The sequence below is a fragment of the Heloderma suspectum genome, chromosome 6 (assembly GCF_057233095.1).
Source record: "Heloderma suspectum isolate Gila_16-S chromosome 6, 16-S_ref, whole genome shotgun sequence".
Classification (NCBI taxonomy): domain Eukaryota; kingdom Metazoa; phylum Chordata; class Lepidosauria; order Squamata; family Helodermatidae; genus Heloderma; species Heloderma suspectum.
In genome coordinates this window covers 98,387,002-98,409,208 of record NC_139463.1, presented here as the reverse complement: position 1 = coordinate 98,409,208, position 22,207 = coordinate 98,387,002, and the positions used below count along the sequence as shown (strand labels likewise).

General features: G+C 52.0%; 1 protein-coding gene across 1 annotated transcript; it reads right to left on the bottom strand.

Moving 5' to 3' along the window:
- Window positions 1–758: 758 nt before the first annotated feature.
- PLEKHA4 (pleckstrin homology domain containing A4) lies at window positions 759–21,583 on the bottom strand. The gene is made up of 21 exons (XM_084805499.1): window positions 21,475–21,583; window positions 20,976–21,086; window positions 19,993–20,065; window positions 19,720–19,820; window positions 18,535–18,650; window positions 17,659–17,919; window positions 16,578–17,130; window positions 16,400–16,477; window positions 15,778–15,879; window positions 13,520–13,591; window positions 12,106–12,186; window positions 10,707–10,856; window positions 9,923–10,021; window positions 9,268–9,370; window positions 8,689–8,750; window positions 7,036–7,137; window positions 6,828–6,936; window positions 6,176–6,231; window positions 5,578–5,814; window positions 4,507–4,675; window positions 759–2,544 (listed from the first exon to the last, which is right to left on the bottom strand). Exons 1-21 carry the CDS (start codon window positions 21,556–21,558, stop codon window positions 1,943–1,945), a joined length of 3,321 nt encoding a protein of 1,106 aa, XP_084661625.1. The 5' UTR covers window positions 21,559–21,583; the 3' UTR covers window positions 759–1,942.
- Window positions 21,584–22,207: the final 624 nt, after the last annotated feature.

Sequence of the window (22,207 nt, the reverse complement as noted above, 5' to 3'; positions counted from 1 at the left end):
ACCTTCATCTGGGTTTTTCCTTTTCCTTTTTTCCGGACATAGTACAACTCCAGCTACTTCTATCACCCTCTCTTTTGAGATTGGGGGTGGGGGGGGGAGCCAGCGAATTTGTTAGCATGTGTAAAAGCCCGCAGCCATCCATGTACACACTTAGCAAATTTTAAATTATTTTTTAAAACAATTATCTGACCCAGTAAATAGCCCATACCCCTGAATATGCATCAAAGGGGCAGCCAGGCTCCAAAGGGTCTAGCCAGGCTCTAGCCAGGCTAGAGACATCTACCAAATCCTGAGAATTCCTTCCCTGGACTTATGGGCTTGCAGTGCTTCACACTTGGCTCCAGGGGGAGCCCTTGTGTCTGTCCAGATGTCTGCCATGCACAACCACTACCTCTAAATCAGGGGTGGGCAACTGCTGGCCCTCCAGATGTTTTGGCCTAAAACTCCCATCAGCCCTAGCCAGTACAGCCAATGGAGAGGGCTCATGGGAGCTGTAGGCCAAAACATCTGGAGAGCTGCATGTTGTCCACTCCTGCTCTAAATTCACTACCCTTGAAAAAAGACAAATGCTGTGAAATGCTTTACAAAGGCACTTAAATAGCCACTACTCTGATTGCCTGTGGTGATTACCATCACCTCCAGGTGACTAGGAAAGATTTGTAAACTGGAAAAGAGTTGTTTTTCTTTTGTGCCATCAGTGTGCATTAATGACTAACATAAGTGTTCGTGAGTAGGAATGCTGAACAATTTTTGCGGACCAGTAACTTCTGCAGATTTATTAAGCAAAGCTGAACTTTCATGGGACAAGGAATTCCAGGTGTACTATGCACCCTAGGAAAGGGTGGACATGAAGGTGTTCATCTACACAGCTGTGAATGTATATGCCCATTTGTGTATGGGTTTCCCATCATAAAGGAGTGTTTGTGCATGTGTTAGCATGGATGCCTTATTTTTTAGGAAGAAACCTTCCCACAGCTATCTCCTTGGCAAAGCCCAAATACTTGTCCAGTATCTAGAATGTTAGAGTAACATCTCTGCCACAGACTCATTATGTGGCCCTAGGCAAGTCACTTGGCCTCAAACTCAATTTCCCCTACCTAAAAACAGGGAATAACTGAATCCTCTGCCTCAGGCCAACTATTGAGCTGCATGGGTATGCAGGGATCTGGATTTGGGATTCACACATCCTCTCAGCCCAACACTTAAGTCCCTATGCCGCCTTGATCTTGGAATCAATAGCTGACTTGTTCCCAAGGATTGTTGGGGAAGAGGTCTAGCTGCACCTGTGGATCCTAAGGCTGACTGAGGCGGTGGCTGCCAGGGGCATAAGCCCTTGGTGTGAACTCAAGGGTGAGAGCTAAAGGGCTCTTGCCCTGAGGCTGTTAGCCTGTGGCTTAAAGCATGTGCCCTGGGGAGCTGAGGGGCCATGTTCTGGGTGATCTACTCAACCCCTTTAAAGAGACTCCGTAGACTCCTTCACCCATTATATGGAAGAGTGACCTTTGCATCCCAGGAATTGACAGGAGCAGAAGACTACCTCTACTTACTCTCCTCTTTTCCTTTTAATTATTACATTACCCTTGCCATGAAGACTGTAGAGCACTTTAAGTAGCAAAACATGCTTCTGAACTTGAGTGTGCGAGTTAGTGTGACAGCGATGGGACAGGGCATGCTCATTTCTACATGGGTGTGTGCACATACACGCGGGTGGAGTTGCTTGTGCATAACAGAATATCACTGTGTTTCAGAGCCTGTAGCCAGATCTCTGGGATTTGAGATGAGGATTTCAAAGCAAAGCTGCAGGTAGATGCTTTCTAGGGAGGGACACAACAGGATGGACCTGGAAGCTGCCACTCTTGAGGCTGCCAACTCAGGGCCTGTACCTATTCCTTCACCATGTTGCAGGGCCTGTCTTTGTATCACTGTCCTCTATCCACTTGAGCTAAAAACTGGATTTCAGCAGTGTGATCTTGATGGGCTGTCCAGTTTCTCCAAGATATGCCACCATCTGATGGGACTTGTGCTCACCTCTCCACCTAAGGCATCTGCTAGGGCCCTGATTACCCACAAAGCTTTGCTCAGATGACCACACTTCATAGTCCCATAAAGGAGGCGAAGCCCAATTGGCTGTTCTGGAAACAGACAAGTTCTGATTGGCTGACTGGGGCAAAGGCGTCACCCAGTGAGGACCGTTGAGCACAGAATGCCCCTCGTTGGTTGATTTCAGCAGGTGTGATGGCGACTGCGGGTTCTTGGGCTTTGACGATAACCGGCTGCCCTCCTCCGGGAGAGGCAAGGACCGATCGGAAGCATCCGAGGCACAGAAGGCTTGACTGGTTGTTTGGGATGAAGCTGGGGCCTGATTTGCTGTTCTGGGGTTACTGCTAGAGCTTAGGTTTCGAGCAGTGGTTTGCTCCTGCTCGGACATCCTACTACTGATCTCTGGCTCTTCGGAGGTGCTGTCACTGGGGAGGAGGTGTGGACAATTCAGGCTATCATGTGATGCAGGGATATCATTTAGGGAAGAGTGAGAGTTGGTCCTTCCTGAGGGGAAAAACAAAATTAGAAACCTCCATCCATCTACCTGAGCTCTGTGGGCAGCAAGCAGGATCAGTAATGGACGTCGATATTCTTAATGGCTGCACTGCTCAGCCTCTTCTTGTTGAGGCTTGCTTCCAGGCGGGAAGGCCTCCTCCCCGGCCCAGGGGATAACACAGGGCCTGGCAGCCAGCAGCACCTGAGAGACGGGGGTGAGAGAGAGAGTGGTGGACTAACACCGAAGTCTCTCTCCCATCCTCCTCACCCTGGAAGGGCCCAGAAGTACCACCCCTTCGCCCCCCCCCCGGCAGGCGGAAGACAACTCTGCAAGCCACCATTTTAAATGTCCCACAAGGCCTTGGGGCAGCTCACAAAGCACTGCTCCAGGGCATCGGGAGGGATCTTACAGGGCAGCCAGCTGGCACAACCACTAAGTAGACCTGCTGGGGGGGGTGGCGGGGCAGGAAGGAGCGATGTGGAGGTCACTGCGCTGAGGTGCTCCCCACGCCTGCTGCTGACCCTGTTTCAGCATAAAGTTATGCACAGTGTGCAGAACGTGGGTAGGGAGACAGTTTTCTCCCTCTCTCATGATACTAGAAGCCGGGTCATCCCATGAAGCTGATGGGCGGGAGGAGGACCTCTTCACGCAGCACATAATTCCGCTACGGAATTCACTACCACAAAATGTAGTGATGGCCGCCAGCTTGGATGGCTTTAAAAGGGGACTGGACAAACTCATGGAGAAGGCTATCAATGGCGACTAGTTCTAGTGGCTATATGCTACCTCCAGTATCAGAGGCTGTATGCCTGCGTACACCAGTTGCTGGGGAACATGGGTGGGAGGTTGCTGTTGCACTCGTGTCCTGCTTGTGGGGTTCCCACTGGTTGGCCACTGTGTGAACAGAATGCTGGACTAGATGGACCCTTGGTCTGATCCAGCACGGCTCTTCTTATCGAGCAAAGGGCCGGATGTGCCTGATCTCGTCTGATCTCGGAAGCTAAGCAGGATCAACCCTGGTTAGTACTTGGATGGGAGACCGCCTGGGAATCAGGCTTCTTGCATTGAGCAGGGGGTTGGACTTGATGGTTTTGTAGGCCCCTTCCAACCCTATGATTCTGTGATCTATGATCTGTGATCTATGTTCTTAATGAATAATCACCATCCTGCTGGGCCCACTAACAAATGCTGGAGCATTTGGGGAAAATTCTTTAATCTTGTAGGAAAAAAACACAAAAATCCAGAGTTATACCTCTCTCTGCTGTCATCAGATTATGGGCTGGTTTTGGTTTTGGTATTTTTGAAGGTTCAGCAACAAGCTTTCATTAAAAATGCACAGAAGGAATCAAGTAGCCATATACAAGATGATGGCCAATGGCCATACTGGCTGGGAACAAAAGGAGGGGCAGCCCAACACATCTGGAGGGCACCAGGTTGGGGAAGGGTTTCTTTTATCTGTCCTGAATCTCCCACCCACCAGTTGCTGGGGAACATGGGTGGGAGGGTGCTGATGCACTTGTGTCCTGCATGTGGGTTCCCGGTTGACAGCTGGTTGGCCACTGTGTGAACAGAATGCTGGACTAGATGGGCCCTTGGTCTGATCCAGCAGGGCTCTTCTTATGTTCTTATGTGAATAAAGCCCAGAACTGGAGCACCAAGGAGGGCTTTGGTGCAGTTGTACAACTGTGGATTGTACAAGCATGCTTTGGACAACATCATGCAAAAACAACTGTTCCCAGTAGCGGGGCACTTTCCATTGTAGGACTCTAATGTGAGATTTCATCTATTCAGGTATGTAACAATTGAACCCACAGCTGCCTTGCGGGGGTGGAATGGAGGGGGAGATTGAAAGGCAGGATATGTAAATGTCTGGATAAAGACAGGCATTGGACCCCTCCCAGAGTCCCCCTGACTACCTGACCCTCCCCTTCCAGAGAACCCCAGAAAGTCACGGCTGCCTCTCCTGGTACCTGTGATGTCTTTCCCCCACTGCGAAGCCTCTGCCGCCAGTGCGTAGGAGAGCTGGATGACTCGCTGTCGCTCCCACTCTGGGGTCGGGGGACATCGAGGAGGCTTGAATCCCCCCGTTTGCACGCCCTCCTTGGGCGGTGATGACTCAGGAGGGGTATTGGGGAGGGGCTGGAGGAGAAATTAAATCATGGGAGGAGGAGCGGGACATGAACAAGACAGTCCTGTCCCCACCCCAATTCCCCTACAGAGCACCCCCTCGTTACAAAGCAAATTGGAAATCAAGCTTGTGGTTTTAATTCAATCGCTGGACGGCTTTTCTAAGGAAGAAATCTGTTTGGACAAAATTGCAAGAGTCCGTGATCTCAGCCTGTCCTTACAGTAAACCAGGGGTGTTGAACCTCAGGCTCGTGGGACAAATCTGGCCTGCCTAGAGCTCCATCCGGCCCTCTGGGGTTCTGCGGAGAGCCACGCCCCCTTCTTCTGCCCCACGACCTTTCTCCAACTGTTTGGTGGTTTCCTGACTTTTGTGCAGTGTTTCCCCTGTTCTAAAAGGTTGAAATGCCTCTGCTAGGGCTTAGTGACTGGCAGGAAGAGCTTTATACTAAAAGATGGTGGTGTTTGGGCTTGCTCCCTGTTCCTTTGGCCACACCCACCACTGGAATGTGGCCCCCAAGAGCTTCTCCAAAACAGAATTCGGGTTAAAAGAGGTTCAGTGCCCCTGGTGTAAGCCATGACATCTTATTCTGTGGATCCCATGAACCAACCCCCTCCAAATCCCATCCTTGCTTCAGGGACCCAGGAGTCCTGGATTCCCTTTTCCTGTCTCAAACTGTTTGAATTTCCCACTCCCTCTTAGAGAACTGAAGAAATCTGTCTGCCAGCTGTGGCCCACCCATTCATTCCCCGGCAGGAGGACCCAGGAATCCAGCCTCCCGTCCCCCAGCAGCTGTGCCCACTGGATGCTGCTCCCCTCCTCAGGCATCCAGATGTCTTCTTGACCTACCGCCCCACCCCTCCCCCCACTCCGCAGACTTTAAGGGTCAAAGCCTTGGCGACTCAATATAAAAGACAGCCAAGCCCTTGTCGTTGTCCCTTGCCGCTCTCCTTCGTCCAGAGTCCGCCTCCCCGCAAGGCTTCTCACCCACCCGGCTAGACCCGCGCTTGAGAGAGTCTCGCCAGTGACCCAGGGGGCTGGGCTGGGCAGCCTCCGACTTCCGTTTGGCCTCCTGGTTCCGCTGCATCCTGTCGAGCTGCTCTTGGGCGCTCATGCGGGAACGGCGAGGGGCAGTCGCTTCAGAGGGGGCCACCTGGATGGGAGAGGAAGATTGAGACAGTTGGGAGGATTGTGCTTTTACACTGCTGCCTAGCCATGCTGGCATTTCCCCGCAGCTCCCAGCCATCTTTATCAGTGCTTGCAGTGCACGTTTTGCACCCCAGACACCGAGATGCCATGGTTGTTGGTTACCCATGAAGACTTCATCCCTCGCCTCCCCAAAGCCAGGAGTCATTAAAAGGAGTTATTTAAATGGCATTTTTGTTATGTAAACTACTTTGAACCTTTTAAGAAAAGTAGCATAAGTTAAAAATAAATAAATCCTGTCCTTTCCCCTCAGTTCTGTCATGCACTAGACTCTGGTGCTGCCCCAGTCCTGAAGATTTATCTCATACCTTGGCTATGTTGTGCTCGGAATCTTCATGGACTACACGGAGGTGACTTCGATGATCTATGCAGAGGAAAGAAGGGAGACAAGAAAATCAGGCTGGTATCTTTTGAGCATTTGTTTCTAGGACACAGAACCAACTTTTCTGCCTCTCCTATTTCCTACTCCTACTGTGGAAGGGTTGAACCCTCTAGGCAACCCAAAGGCAGTTCTTATACATTCCATTCTCAGTGGCTTCTGGTACTTGTAAAGAGCCATTCTGCAAGACCAGGGCAGGTTAAACACCAGGGCAGCCTTCCCCAACCTGGCGCCCTCCAGATACCTTGGCCGACAGGCTGTGGATGACGGAGCTGCTGGCTGACACATCTAGAAGGCACCAGGTTGGGGAAGGTCGCACTGGGGTTAACAGCCATGGAATCTGGCTCCCCCAGCTGACTCTGTGCTTGTCCGATGGGGGAGCAGGCTGAGGGGTGGGGAGGGAGGAATTATGGGTAAGCGAAGGAAGGGCAGTTGACGGAACTGTTGTGAAGAGATGAAAGGGTAGTCCAACCCGTCCGGAGGGTGCCAGTTTGCGGGAAGGCTGCCTCAGCGAACCCATGCTCAGATTTCCACATCTCACCCACCTAGGCCAATACTGTCCATTCCCCTCACGGGCTCACCTTTCTCAAATTTGGGGGGTTCACTACAGGAATGGTTCAGAGATGGCCTGACCACTTCAGAAAGCCGTGATGCCGCCCTCTGCTGCTCTCTGCTGGAGGCAGGCGGACTCTGCTGGCAGAGAACCAAAGACATCAGCTTCTTAAGGGACACCGCCAAGGGGAGCAAGGGGAGGTGGGACCTGAGTATGACACGATGGTGTAGACTTACAGCTTGATCTGCTGCACCAGGGCTGTCCAGCTGCCTACTTTCCAACGGGCCCACAGTTCTGCCTGGCTCCCCTGTGGCTGGCACGTGGCTGGGCATGGATTCCTGGAAGAGAAGGGCAGATTTTGGAGGAAGGGCAGCTTTGGATTCCTTCTGGTTTTCGTTGCAAGAGAATGAACAGAGTTAATGACATATCCCCACTACTCTCATGCGGCCCCTGATGTTCACTCCAGCCCTCGGAGTGAAGGAGGTTCCCTGCCCCTGGTCTACACAGACTGCCATGTTGAGCACCTCCACTTCGAAATGGACGAGTGCTCCACTGGCCATAATGAGGGCATGAAAGTAACATGCCTCCCCCTGCACCCTAATTGTCAGGAGCACCCTAGCTGCCTCTTAAAGTCCCCTCCAGTAGCCTAAACAAGATGCAGACAAAAGGGATTCTCTCCAAGGCTTCATTCCTTTACAACTTAATGACTCTTTCAGATGCTAACTGTCAGCGACTAAGCAAGGGACTGCAAAGGGTATCCTAACAAGGTAACCTAAGCTCCATCTACGCAGTTGGTCCCCATTTTGAGGAGAAGGGCGGGAAAGCTCTGAAACTTATGGGCTAGGAGGGGAGGATCCCCCCCTTACCCGTGGGCATCGGGGCGCAGCCGCTGCCATAGCGCCAAGCAGGCTGAGCGCCTCCTCTCGGCGCCCTCCGCCTCGCGCCTCTCTCTGCGCTGGCGCCTTGCATCTAGGAACAACCGATCTCCCGCTCTTTCGCTGCCAGCGTCACTGTCTCTCTCAGGACTGCGAGCGGGGGGGCCTCTCCCTGCAGCTGCGCCTCTGAGAGATGAGCGGGCTCCTCTCCCACGGGTTGTAGCCGTTCCTCAGAATCAGAGCTGCTTTGGGGCTCTATGGGCTCAGTTCCAACCCTGACACTAATATCACCATACTCATTTATCCACAGCAACTGGTACTGAGTGGCATATTGCCTCAGAAGATGGAGGTCCCATGGTTAACAGCCTTCCAGAGACCTATCCTCCATGCAGTGCCGGCTCCAGGTACTGGAGGACCCTTGAGCAAGACACCCTCCATGGCTCCCCTCCCTTGGTGAGTCGACCTTCTCACCGCCATGGTCTCCAGCTACCGCTGCTCCTCATCCTCCTTCTCACCGTCGCTACCGCTTGCGTGCTTGACGGCAACTGAGCCAGGGAGCAACCTGGCCGTGGTATCTGCTGCTCCGCCTCCTCACCACCACCGTTGTCTGGGCCAGAATGAGGGGCAGGCGAACCAGCAGGCTGCAATGGCGAGGAGGAGGAGGTGCCCAGCCATGCCTACTCTTGCTGTCGGCCCTTCCTCCATGGATGGATCTCATCCTCTTTTTCAGCCTTTGGAGCCAGTGGCCATCCACACATCTTGTGGCAGCAAATTCCCTAAGCTAAATTATGCAGCATGCATAGAAGAGAGGGAGTGTGCCGCCTCTCTCTCCCTCCCTCTCTCTCTCCCTCCCTCTTTCTATATAAACTGGGGTGGGGGCTCCTAAAGAGGCACAAAATGGAGGGATCAAAGTGGGTGAAATCCAAGAACATCACCCTAAGTAGCTACACTGTGCTTTGAAGACAAAGGCGGTGTGAGCTTGTGCCTTTTAAACCCGGAGAACCAAACCGATACCTCCACTCCAGCACACGGTAACAGATGAGAATCCAGGGTTGGGGTGGTGGCCGGAGATACGCCTGCAACAGAGGAGGCAAAAGATATGAATGAGGATTCAGAACGGGCAGCACTGACAAAATAAAGATCCCCCTGTTCCATGGCGCAGGCTGTATGCAACACAGGACTGCAGAATGGGCCAAATTCACCCTGCTCCGAGTCCCAATCTTGCATGCAGGTGTTCCCCAGATGGCCTTGCCCCCTTGCCTGGCCACTTCCCTTATCCCCTAACCACTGATCATTTGGTGGTTTCCAAGCTTTCGTGCAGTTTTTCACCCATTCTAAAAGGTTGAAATCCCTCTCCTACGGCTTAGTTCCTGGCAGGAAGTGCTTCCAGTTAAATGATGCTGGCAGTTTGGGTATTTGGGGGGCCCTTTTCCCTTTGGCCCACCCAGCACTGAAATGCAGCCCCTGAGAGCTCCTCCAAAATGGAATTCTGCCCTTAGGCTGGAAGAGGTTTTGTACCCCTGATGAAACAGATCACACACACACGCACACACACACACACAAACACAGGACTGAGAGTGTTGCAACAAGCACCTGATCTTCTGCTTTCCAGGGTGTGGTAGTTTGCTGGACTGGATCTCAGTCCTGCCAGGATGTCGTGGATCCTCCACAAATCTTGCTGAGCAACTGCTTGGTCCTAAAGAGGAACGGATCAGACGGATGGAGCCAAACTGAATGAGTACTGCGTTTCCACCCCCCACGCCAATTCCACCTCCAGATCAGACAGCCGTGGGCTCTGTACAGGAGCAACTCTGCGGTCAAATGCCCCCATACATTTCTGAGGCAAATGCTGGCTGGGAATGATGGGAGTTGCCATCCCCAACCAAGGCTGGCCCCAGACATTTTGCTGCCTGAGGCGAAGAACAAGATGGTGCCCCCTCCCACTGCATGCATAACAACGGACTGGACTGGCACTTGAATCGTTCTTCCAGACTGGCGAAGGGACAGCACCCTCGCCCACACCCGAGGGCAGCAGGCTAGCCTAGGGGGAACAGGGCAGGCCGCTTGGCCCACAGCTCTCTCCTCCAACACCTTGCTGCCAACCCCAGCACCTGCCACCTGAAGCAACTTGCCTCACTCTGCCTAATGGTAGGGCCAGCTCCACATCCAACACATCTGGAGGGCACCAGGCTGGAGGGAGCTGCCCTAAAGGTTGCTAGAGTGAGGCTTGGGAGCAAGGAGCATTTACCTGGGGGTGCCCCATGTGCCGGATGTGCTCTAAGGAGCCCTTCAGCATCTGCAGGTCGTTTTCCAAAGCAGCATAATCCTCCCAAGCCCGTTCCCTGTCCTGAGCGAAAACAACAAGCAAGACAGCTGCTTATTCGGAGACCCCCCTATCGCAGCTTTCTCCAATCCCTCTAGATGCATTCTACTACAACTCCCATCCTCCTCTAGCATGCTGGCTGGGGAAGATGGAAGTTGTAGTCCAGGGCAGTTGGAGGGTGCCAGGCTGGGGAAAGCACCCCTTTGAAGTGCGGATTCATAATGAGGTGGTAGGATTCTGAGGCAGTATCTATGTGTATGCACACGCGTGTGTGGGACCTGCAACAATCTGTTGCAGTGTGGAGTGTGCTCTTGTTCCGTGTTCCTGCAGTCAGCCATGGTGCCTGTTTGGGCTACACAAGCACCGACACTCACCTCTGAACACTGGAAATACAGGGAACAAGTGGGGCCTGCAAGAAAATGTTGCAGCGTGGAGTGCTCCGGTTCAGGATTCCACTCCCCCTCCTCACCGTTGTGGCTACATATGGCCTGGCACTTGGAGAACTGAGACTGATATTAATACATATGATTTATAGCCATATATATATATAGGGCTACCACAACATTTACCTGGAGATCTGCCCAAGCCATTTGTACAAAGACCCTTCATTCAGCACACAAAATACCACGAGCGGCGGAAGCCTTTTTACTCAGAGAGGTCTTGTCCCCATCTGACTGGCAGCTGTCCCCTGGGGTAGAAAGCGACTCACCAGCGCCAGGTCGCAGAGGCGAGCGCGGAGTTGCACCAGCTCGTCTTGCAGCTGCCTTTGCTGGTAGCAGATTTTCTCCATGGTGGCATCTTGGCCTTTAAACTCCTCCAGCCTCAGGCGGGTGACCTCCAAGGCCTTTTCGATCTGCTCCTGTAAAAGCACTGTCCAATTTAGGAACAGTCAACCCAACCCAGCAGCATCACAAGCCTTCCCCTTCTGTGCAGTTTGCAGAATCAACGTGGATGGAAGGCACTTGGCACAAACCCCAGCAGAGCGACCCTCTGCAGATCTGCCCCAGTGTGCCGTGGCTGGTGGGCCACCAAGAAGTACCTACACAGCAAACCCCTCCAGTTTGCTCAAGCAAGGGAGCCAGGCTGTACCCTCGACAGAAAAAATGGAAGAAGTTCAGATAAAGGTTGACTATTTCCCCATCTGATCTCTTCAGAAGTTTCAAAAAGCGTTTTAGAATCATAAAACCCACATTTCATTAGGAATTATAAATCACAATCAGTATACACAGGAGCCTTGCAGTGTTTCATAGGCAAAACTAGACAGGTCCTTGCCTGCAAGGAGCTTACAATTCAAGACAGAGGAAAACAACAGAGGGAGAAAGAGAGAGAAGAGTAGTGAGGGGAAGAATGTGGGCAAATGAACACCTGATAATTAGTAGGTTAATGATTATATAGTTCACATGTGGTGGTGAGATACAATGACTGCAGTGTTGGGTTTGGACATTGGAGACTCATATTCAAGTACGTTCTTGGTGAGAAAGCCCATTGGATGCCCTTGAATAAGTATCTCTTTTTCCATTTCTCTCAACCTAACTTGAGGCTGAGGCTTCAAGACAGGAGAAAGACAAGAGCCAAATGCAATACATTGGCTTTCCCCAACCTGGCACTCCCCATGTGTGTTGGACTACAATTCGCATCACCCCAGCCTGCTGGCTGGGGAGATGGGAGTTGTAGTCAACACATCTGGAGGGCACTGGGTTGGGAAAGGCTGCAATACATCATGGTTGAGAAGTGCCTTTGTCCCCCTCTAGTGGTAGAAAAGAGTACTGCAGCAGAAAGGTATCTCGAGATGGTCACTGTCACCACCTTGTGGTAGAAAAGAGTATGACATCTATAGAGGCTTGAGGGTAGCTACAGGGAGACTTTGCTGCCATCTGATGGCAGTTCAGGAGCTCTGCGAGGATTGAATGTTAACATTGCAATTAGAAGGGCATGACCGGGCGCCCTTTTAAATCCCCACACGATAAGAACAGCGGAGATACCAGGGTGATTCCTAGAGTGTCCCACCCCCACCCCTCTGGTGGAAGAGAGTCATAAAGCAACAACAGCCAACATACATCAGGCGACTGGTTTCCTTATGGGAGGAAGAGGAAATGGCAGTAAGGTACCTTTTCAGCCCGGAGTTGCCCCGTCTCCGCTTCAAGACCACGAAGAAGTTTGTCTTGACCACACAGTTTTGTCAGGAGAGCCTAGGGGCAGAGACAGAAGTGCAATTCGCTGCTTACTAAAAGCTGCCTGGAACAACGCATGGCCACGGTTCTGTGGGAAGTTTTGAAAGAATACGAAGACGGCCTTGCCAGGCGGAGCGGGATAACGTTATTTGAGATGCTTTGTCCTGGGCTCCTTCCCCAGCCTGATGGTCGCTTACAGCTCAGCTAGGGCAGATTCATTCCTATTCTTATTACTGCTATTGCTAATCAGCCTTTCCCAACCTCGGGTCTTCAGGCATTGTTGGACTATAACTCCCTGACTACGGCCACAGTTGCTGGGGATAATGGGAGTTGTAGTCCAACAGCACCTGGAGGCCCAAAGCTGGGAAAGACTACCCCACCCTGGCAAGCCCTGCCCCATCTTAAACCCCAGTCGTCAGCTTCCAGGTGCCCTGTGTGTGCCATGAAATAAGAATGGAATCCCTTTTTTTTCTTTTTTACTGGCCCCTGCTCCTGCCCCTTTAGAGTCTCCTGATCTGCAGACAGGAGCAGGGCATGATGCTGATCTCCATCCTGTGGAAAGCTTCCCCTGCAGATCAAGCTGCTCTTAAAGGCACAGGAGCAGGCCAGACTTGGTTTCTGTTTTCTCCTGAAAAAACTGGCAACCTTAATTCGTTAACTGAAATATTTCTAGACCGCCTTTAAGGGCAGGAGTCTTCCCAAGGTGGTGTACAACAATAAAATACATAAGATAAAAGGGCTGCCTTCATCCATGTGACACCGCAGGAGCCTTTAGATCAGCATCAAAGGCCCTGTTCTCTGGCCCATCATTAGCAAAGATCCCAACCGTAGAGCCATCAGGGTAAGACTTTGGGGCAGAAGTCCAGGGTCCCGCTTGGCAGAATGAGCAGGAGGGCCCCCAAATGCAGCACACCTGCCTACCACATTTTGAAGTAAGCGAATAGATTTTAACCATCTAAAGAGCCCCCCCCCCCCCCATTAAGTCCAGAGTCTAAAATTACCTAACCGCATCACAGGGCCTTTTCAGTGGTGGCACTGCAGCTGTGGAATTCTCTCCATGAGGGAAAATATCACGCTTCCTCTCTTCCTGTTTTTAGACAGGCACTGAAAAAAAATTCTATTCCTGAAGCATTTTATGATTGATTTCTGCTCAGGGGGCTGGTGTGTGTGTTGATTTAAAAGAAAGCTCTCTTTCCTCTACTTTTGTTTTTATATTTTTTATATTATGTTTTATATATTTAGTTTTTATATTTTGTTGTACTTGATTTATTTTAAGTGGCATTTGTATTATTATCCTTAAAAATTAATTAATAAATATCCCCTGGGTAAGAGAAGAAGCGGAGGTGCGTACATCGGTATCACTTTCGAACCGCTGCCCACCAGCAGCAGAGTGGATGCTTCTCTCCCGCACCGGATTCCGACCCTAGAAAGATAGCAAAGTGGGTGATCTAAACATCACACAAATACCAGCAAGAATAAGCCCCCAAAGTTCCATGTGGTCGCCTAGGGGAAACCATGGCTTGTTGTAGTGCAAAGGACAGAGTGATCTACATTTTAAAATACACACACACACAACGGCACCACTTAAGAATTCATGCAAGTATAGCTTTGAATGCAGGGCTGGCGTCACAAGGTAGGCATGGTTGGGCACCTGCTGAGGCCCACACCACTGCAGGAGGCCTGCTGCCAAGAGCCCTCTGAATGACTACATGTGCTCACACACACACACACGTGTGTGTGTGTGTGTGTATAATCTCCCTGCACACAGAAACCTAGCATGTCAGGGATAAAGTTAGGCTAGAACCCTTTTGCCTGAGATGCTAGCTTTCCATTGATAGGGAGACTTTGACATAGGAGAGCATTCTGACATGCCCCTCGCATCCCAAAGTGGGACAGCCCCAAAAGACTGAGAGCAACGAGCGACTTTTATTGAATTAAACTGAATGAGGAGTGGCTTAGTGCACGAGCCAGAAAGTCACAGATTCAAATGGCGTTTCAGCTAAGAATTTGCTAGGCAGGCGGTTCTTTCCATCTCAGCGGAAACACGAGACTAACAACACCGACCTAGTTTGCAGGGCTGTGTTAAGGATAACTGACATCCTGTATAGGAAAGTGTTTTTCTTTTCTTTTTTCTGAACAGCTCAGGAGCTCTAGAGGGATGTGAGAGATGATATAAGCATTGCCTGCAGGCCACATACAGGCCTTGCTTTATTGGCGTGGAAAAACTGTTCAGTGAAGATAACTGTTGAGTGAAGTTAAGCTGAAAGTCATCCACTCTATTTCCCCTCTTCCCCCCCCACCTGCCTCCCCCTTTATCCCTTACAGCTCCCTCCACCTGGACCCTGCAGCACAATAAGCCTCTGCTTGACATCAGGCTCCCTTCCGGCATTCAAGTACCTCCTTAAGACACAGCTGTTCGCCTGGCTTTTCCTCATCACCCCTCCTTCCCTTCCTCACATATCTTGCTTAATTTCAGACTGCACAGCTGCGGGCAGGGCCGGTTTTACATTTTACACAGCACCTAGTGACTTGACACCAGCCTTTCCCAACCTGGTGCCCTCCAGATGTATTGTACTACAACTCCCATCACCACAGGAACATCAGAAGTTGCCTTATACTGGGTCAGACCCAGTGGAGGCTGGTGGCTCCGATGTCAGTGGGGCAGTTATTCCGCTCCGGGTTTCAGTCAGAACCTGTCAGAATTCTAAAGGACTCTAAAGGAGTTCAAGACTCTAGAGGAGTTCAAGCTTTGCACCTTGGATAGCCCTTTTAGAGTTCTGACTGGTTCCGACTGAAACCCGGACCAGATCCATCACCCCACTGACATTGGAGCCAGCAGCCTCCACTGGCCAGACCCTTGGTCCATCCAGCCCAGTATTGCCGACACTGACTGGCAGTGGCAATCCAGGATTTCAGGAAGCAGATTTTCCCGCCTACTTGGAGATGCGGGGGATCGAACCTGCGGTCTTCTGCATGCAAAGCAGGTGCTCTGTCACTGAGCTACGGCCTCTCCCTTCATCACCAATTCCTGACCATTGGCCATACTGGCCGGAGCTCATGGGAACTGTTGTCTGAAAACATATAGCGGGCTACCGGTTCCCCACCCTTGATTACAAGATACTTACTGGTAGGCTAGGATATAAATATGAAATAAGAGCAGCAGCAACAATTCCTGGAAGTTCCATGCAGCACTTTGACCACTCTTTGTGCTAATTGAACATTTTATTTAATAATAATAAGTCTGAGAAGAGAGGGAGGGCCTAGAGGTATATGGATTTTGTTAAATCTGTTCCGTGCGTGTTTTGTGGATTCTCAGGAGTTTTTCGTTCCATCATCTGCTCGTTGATGGGACTGGATTTTTTCAAGGGATATATGAGAATTTCGTTCCACTTGCGCAAGTGAACATTAGCACAACTGTGCACTTCCGCTAATGCGCATCAGTACAAATGCGACCCAAAGAGCAAAAAACCATTTGCCGAATCTGTGCAACTTGGAAAAAGCTGGTCCACCGCTGAAACCGCTGGTCAGATTCTTAGAAATCTGAACTCATCTCAATTTGTTGCAGATTCCTCCAACATCCCTCGGAGGGCCAAGCGGAAAATCACATACCGTGGTCCCCAAAGATGTCCTTTTCCCAGGGCTGGGCCGGTTGGGCAGGGGGGGCAGGGGCGGTAGGTGCAGGTAGCTTGAGGAGGCGGAGTGGGGGGTGATCTGTAGGAAAAGGGAAGGCAGCATTAAGGAGCATAGCCATGAGCGGTCGTGAGCAGGACTGTGTTTTGTGCCACAGTTCCGCGGCAGTGCAGAAAACTGCAGAAGACAGCATGGGTTGCATGATGCAGCTTTCTGAAAACCCCAGCTTTCATTTTAAAAAGGAAGCAAGATTCTGGGGCTCATGATTGGGAAGGCATACTTGAAAATTGGTGCTGAAATCTCAGAAGCCAGAAGGGCAGCTGAAGACAATTTCCACTGGTTGGGGGAAGCAGGATTTCAGTGCCTTTACATAGCTCTTTAACCACTTGCCACATTACAAGCCAAACCAAAATGGCTTCCTTTGCATAATATATACAAGTTGCAGAATTTAGCTTGTGTTGGGTGCAGAATTTAGATCATCTTGAGGCAGAATTTCAGTCTTTCAGAACACCCTTACTAAGATTAATGCTGCTAGGTTTTGCAGGAAGGCAAGGGAGCACAGCAAGGGGAATGGGAAAGAAAGAGACACACACGTACTCACCAGTCGACCTTGAAGCCGAGACATAATCAAAGCACGGGATGGTCCGGTCGATGGGGAGAGATAACCTCGCTCTGCAAACTGGCAGGAAGGGAAAGAGTAACACAGGGGGGCTAAAGTCAGGAGAAGCACCAAAGCCAGAGGCGGTGTGCCAACAGCTGCAGCAGCAGCCCCTACTCACCCTGTTCTGTTGTTGTCTCCCCAGCGAGGGTGTGAGGCCGTCCTCACCCACAGGCCGGGCTCTGCTGGGGTGAGGACTGCGGGTGTAACGCCGACCATAGGGGTCTTCGGAGGAAGGGAATACATCGTACCGGTCGGCAGGTGTCAGGGTGCGCCCCCTGGTGGCGGGTGACACGATGGCATAGGGGTTGGTGGGGAGGCCCTCGCTGGGGGCGATGTCTACCCTTCCCATGGGCGTGTTGGGGCGCACGAGAGCCCGCGGAGACGTCGCGGCATGCAGGTCCTCGCACGAGGTGGCCTGCACAGTGGCTGTCCAGGGGGGCTTCCGGTGGGCGTGAGTGGGCGGCGGGATCCGGGGTGACTCCGCTGGTGTCAAGGGGAGGGAGTAGGAACGAGAGGAGCGAATGGAAAGCAGGGGGGAAGGCTGAGGGGTGCGAGATGGGGAGGAGGGCGACGGGCTGTCAGAGGGAGGAGGGGGTGGGGAGCAGGGCCGGGGGGAGAGCTTTGTACAGATGACTGGGGAGGGGCATCCATGCGTCTGGGAAGACAGGGAGCTGCCAATGGAAAAAAGGGGGGAAGAATCACACAAAAAAGGTTTAATAGAGGTGAAACATAATCCTCCATCCCAACAGCACCTATGGGAGCCAAAATGCTGTGAACTGCCCTTGCTTCCTTCTCACTTCCCCTAGTGCAGGTGTGGGGAACCTCAGGCCTGCAGGCCAAATCCACTCCCCCCCCCAGGGTACCAATCTGGCCCTCCGGGCTTCCCTAGATGGCCCCACCCCCTTCCTCTGCCCAGTGATCGTTTGGTGGTTTCCCAGCTTTTGTGCAGTTTTTCCCCCATTCAAAAAGGTAGAAATGCCTCTCCTAAGGCTTAGTTACTGCCAATAAGAGCTTTAAACTAAAATATGCTGGCATTTGGGGCGGTGTTGGCCCCACCCCTTTTGCCTCTGGCCCCACCCACCACTGGAAGGCAGCCCCCAAGAGCTTTTCTGAAACCAAATTCGGCCCTCGGACTGAAGGAGGTCCCTCACCCCTGCACTAGCGCCCTCTGCTGGGAAACGGCCTCTGCTCCCCCTTACCTTAAATCCGGCTGGTCTATCCTTTCGCGGTGGTATCCTCCATTCAGGGAACTGGAAAAAGAGGTCCTCCCAGGGCACGGGGATCCCTTCTGGCTGTCCTGCAGGTGGAGGCTCTCGGACGACGAGGCCTCAGGCTCCTGAGTCTCTGAGAGGTGGGCGATTTCCAGGGATTCGGCACTTTTGGCATAGTCGTCTGGCATGAGAGTGACATCCTCAAAGCTGGTATGGGTGGACACAGACTGGCTATGGAGACCCCGGTTGCTGAGGTGGGGCAAAGGGAAGATTAGGCAAGCTCTAAGTGAAGGTTCCGTCTTCCCCTGCAAAGGTGGCCCATTATTAAATGTCCCCCATTTCCACAGGCAATGTGAACTCTGGCTTCTCCCCCATCAACCCACCCACCCATCCTTCTCCTCATCACCCAACCCATCTGGCTTCTTCACGACCACAGCTTAACCTTTTCCAGTTTTTCCAACCCACTTTCTGGACAACCCACAAATCCGGGTTCCTGACAGCTCCTGCTCTAAGCAAACTGAATCTCTAATTTCTCCCAGGAAACTCAAAACAACCATTCTTTTCATATCCTCTTCCCCTGCCTGAGCCGTATCTCACTACAGGGATGCAGAATCTCGGGCTTGAGGACAAACTCAGCCCTCCAGTGTTCCCCAGGTGGCCCCGCCCCCTCCTCTTGGCCCCACCCCTTTCCAGGTTGAAATGCCTCTCCCAAGGCTTAGCGGACAGCAGGAAGAACTTTAAGCTAAACTATGCGGGCATTCTGGGCCACTCCGCGCCCCTTTGGCCTATCCCCAAACGGGAGGACCTTGAAGGCCAACAACTACCCTCCCACAGAGCTACTTATTCACCCATCCCAACCCTTACTAGCTTCCATAGTCGCACTCAGCAGCTGCTGATTGTTTCATGGCCCCGATCCAGGTGTTCATGTCCAGCTGGGTGTCCGCGCTGAAATAATAGGTCCTCATACCGGGATGTTCTGCCTGAGATTGGGGAGGGATAAAAGAGGGTTGTTGTAGTGGCTCAAACATCCTCAAGGGGGCAGCAGAAGTACAGAAACATTGGGAATGACAACATCAGAAGAGCCCAAGCAAGGGGTGGAATTGTTGGCGCATGTGATTCCTGAACCCGGGTTCAGGGCGGGTGTCAGGAGTAGGCACGCTCAGGCACCTACCAAGGGCCCGCAGCCCAGCAGGGCCCCCTGACAAGAGCCCCCTGGACTCACTCCTCCTCTTCGCCATTGCAACCTGCTTGTTCACCTGCCTCTCGCTCTGGCCCAGACAATGGTGGTGATGGTGGTGGTGAGAAGGAGGAGGAGTGGATGCCGCGGTCTGCTTGCTCCCTGGCTCTCTGCCTGCCAAGCAAGCAAGTGGGAGCAAAAGAGGAGGAGGAGCAATGGCAGCTGGTGACCACGGCGGTGAGAAGGCCAGCTCACTGAGGGAGGGGGCCCACTGAGGGTGGCTTGCCCAAGGGCCCCCCAAAACCTGGAGCTGGCAGTGCTTACTTTATAGCAAAATCATCAATCTTGGTCTTAAAGAAGCCTCAGGCCCCAACGGCTCTATCCACGCCTCTGCCAGGGGACCCAGAACTTCCAGAGTCACCAGGTGTTGGTCCGTTTTGCAGTCTTCAATCGCCAGAGGATAGGCCTATCGCAAGATGGGCAATTTGTGGCCCTCCAGATGCTGTTCGAACTGCAGCTCCCAGCATGCCTCGCTGTTGGCTATGCTGCTAGGGCTGATGGGAGTTGCAGTCCAGCAACGACTGGAGGGCCACATGTTGCCCACCCCTAGCCGCAGATATTGGCCGGGACAGTCAAAAGAGAACCTCCATGTTCTGTGCTGCTGAACACCAGTTGCTGGGGAGAAACATCAGGAGAGGGCTGGTGCCAGCATGCCCTGCCAGTGGGCTTCACAGAGAAATCTGATTGGCTGCTGCTAGGAGGAGGAGGATGGACTAGATGGGGCTTTGGCTCTGATCTGGGAGGGCTCTTCTTAAGTTACATCCACAGACCAGGGCTACCAGTGTGGATGGGGATACGGGAAAGGACTTGACCTTGAATACAAAGCGCCGGTTCTTCTTCTCCTTGGAGAACGCCGTCCGAATCTCATAGCTGGGGAGAGGGATGCTGCCCAAAACCATCTCTTCGCGGCTGTCTGGAACACACACACATCCCCCCAACCCCAAAAAGGTCACAGGAAGTAACTTCAATGCATTTATCAATGCTTCTCCCTAGAGCAGCCTCCCCCGACCTGGCTCCCTCCCAAAGCTTTGGACCTCAAGTCCCATCATCCCTAGCCAGCATGGCCGCACGCTTTTACCAATTACCTCGGTAATAGAAGAGGCAGTAATTGGAAAGGACAAACCAACGCCGTTTCCAGAGTTTAAGCCCAGAACTGTCCTGAAAAAATGGAAGGGTGGGTGGGAGGAAGTACTTCAGAAGCAGCAATTGCATTCACAAAGAAACCCAGGAGTCTTGGCTGCCAGCCCCCAACCTGTTCTCACCCATTAGACCAGGGGAGAAGAACCTCAGAATGGGGGGAAAACTGCACAAAAGCAGGGAAACCACCAAACAATCAGTAGCTGGGACAAGTGGGGTGGAGACAGAAGAAGGGGAACCCTGGAAGGGCCAGACTGGAACCCCACTGGACCTCTCAATGGGCTTGGCTCCACATTTGAGGACCCCTGGGCAAAGTACCCTTTGATGGGCCCCCTCTTCTGTGGGAGGGCCCTGATGGGCTTACCTGGCAGCAGGGCTCCTAATAGCTGAATCTTGCTGCCACTTTCATCCCCATAGTGCCCTCAGAGTATTGCTACCTTGGGGGCATTGTGGGAAAACAAAATGGTGGCTAGACCCTGCCACCTGGGAAAGAACATTTACAGGAAGAGCCAGGGCAGCATTAGTGGTGCACCATACCGGGGCCTCAGCACCTATCAGAAAACATCAGGTGCTGAAACAAGCCCTGTCTCCAGCGGTCCACAGCTTCCCTTGTTCTTTCTCCGCCCCGTTCTATCTCCACCCCACCCCGTGGCCCAATTTCTCACTATCTCTTACCACAGGGATGTTGAACCTCTTTCAGCCCAAGGGCTGAATTCAGTTTCTGAGAAGCTCTCAGCGGCCACATTCCAATGGTGACTGGGGCCAAAGGCAAAAGGGATGAAGCCAAAATACCCCCAATCCAGTATATTTTAGCTTAAAGCTCTTATTATAAGTAGCTTAGCCTTAGGAGAGGCATTTCAACCTCTCAGGGGAAAGGGGATGGGGTCAGGGAAAGAGGTGTGGCCATCTGAGGCCGGGCATCCTGTTTTACCTTTTTATAGAGCCATCCACGCATGACAACAGGCAAATTGGGGTCCCTCTTGATGGAGTTTGCCCTCTTTCCAAAAGTGTGTACCTTCCGGACAGGCCGGGTTGAATGTGGCTGTGAGAGACAAACGGTTCAATGCAAAACTGAATAGGTATACGGGGACAGATGTGCCAGAAGAAATGTTTGAGGACTAGTAACCATTGTGGACTTGCTTGCATGGTTACTGTAGAATTTTCTTTTCTTGGAACTGGACTTTGAGATAGATGAGAGAGAGAGAGAGAGAGAGAGAGAGAGAGAATAGATAGATGGTAGGTAGGTAGGTAGGTAGGTAGGTAGGTGGGTGTCAACTCCTGAGGCATACCCTACCTCTGCAGGGGTTTAAACATTAGGCCAAGTGCAAGCCCAACTTGACTCAAGAAGGAAGACTGTGAAATGGGATGTGGGACCTCTCTGTCCCCAGCTCCCTTCTAGAGGGCTCGCACCATTTCCAATTCCTCCTCACCTTTGTTCCCATGGCAACCGAAGAGATGGTGACTGTGCTGCTGGCTTGGCTCAGGCCACTTTTAGGCCGGTCCCTTTCTGACATGGTCCCCAGCTAACGCAACACTAATCTGAAAAAGAGCAAAGAATGCTTGGTATTGAAGCAACGGTGCTCATAGTACCAGAAGAACCCCAAATTTGGGGCCATTGCTTTGGGGAAATGTAGAGCACCAATCTTCCAAAGGGCTTTCAAACCCCAACCTGCCACACTGAACCCATAGTGGAAGTTTTTTTAATCTATAACTTTAACCTTTATCAATCTCTCTCATCTCTGTGGCGTTCTCTCTCATTCCTTGCTTCTTTCTCCTTCTCTCTCTCTCTCTCTCTCTCCAAAAGAAGATCAGGATACTTTGTCAGTGTGATCCAACCTGGATCAGGTCTTGACATAGCTGTGGATCACATCCCACCAGGTGAAGACCAATGAGATCTTCCCCAGCCTGGTGCCCTCAAAGATGTATTGGACAATGCCAACATTGTGCCCTTCAGAGGTTTTGGATGACAGCTCCCCACATTCACGACCATTGGTCTTACCGGCTAGGGCTGGTGGGGATTGAAGTCCCAAACATCTGGAGGACACCAGGTTGGGGAAGGCAGTCCTAGACCCTTTGAAGACAATGGACCAACCATCTTAGGCCCCAGACTGTGATCATGCAAGAAGCAAGATGAATCCCAGTGTTCATGGCAGCTTTGTAAAC

Excerpts from the sequence above, each read along its gene's own strand:
- PLEKHA4 (XM_084805499.1), bottom strand. The coding sequence starts at position 21,558 with ATGTCAGAAAGGGACCGGCCTAAAAGTGGCCTGAGCCAAGCCAGCAGC. Across the intron at positions 17,920-18,534 it reads GAGTGCGACTATGGAAGCTA|CAACCGGGGTCTCCATAGCC; the intron begins GTAAGGGTTGGG and ends GCCCCACCTCAG. Across the intron at positions 8,751-9,267 it reads CCTGGAAAGCAGAAGATCAG|GCGTATCTCCGGCCACCACC; the intron begins GTGCTTGTTGCA and ends CCTCTGTTGCAG.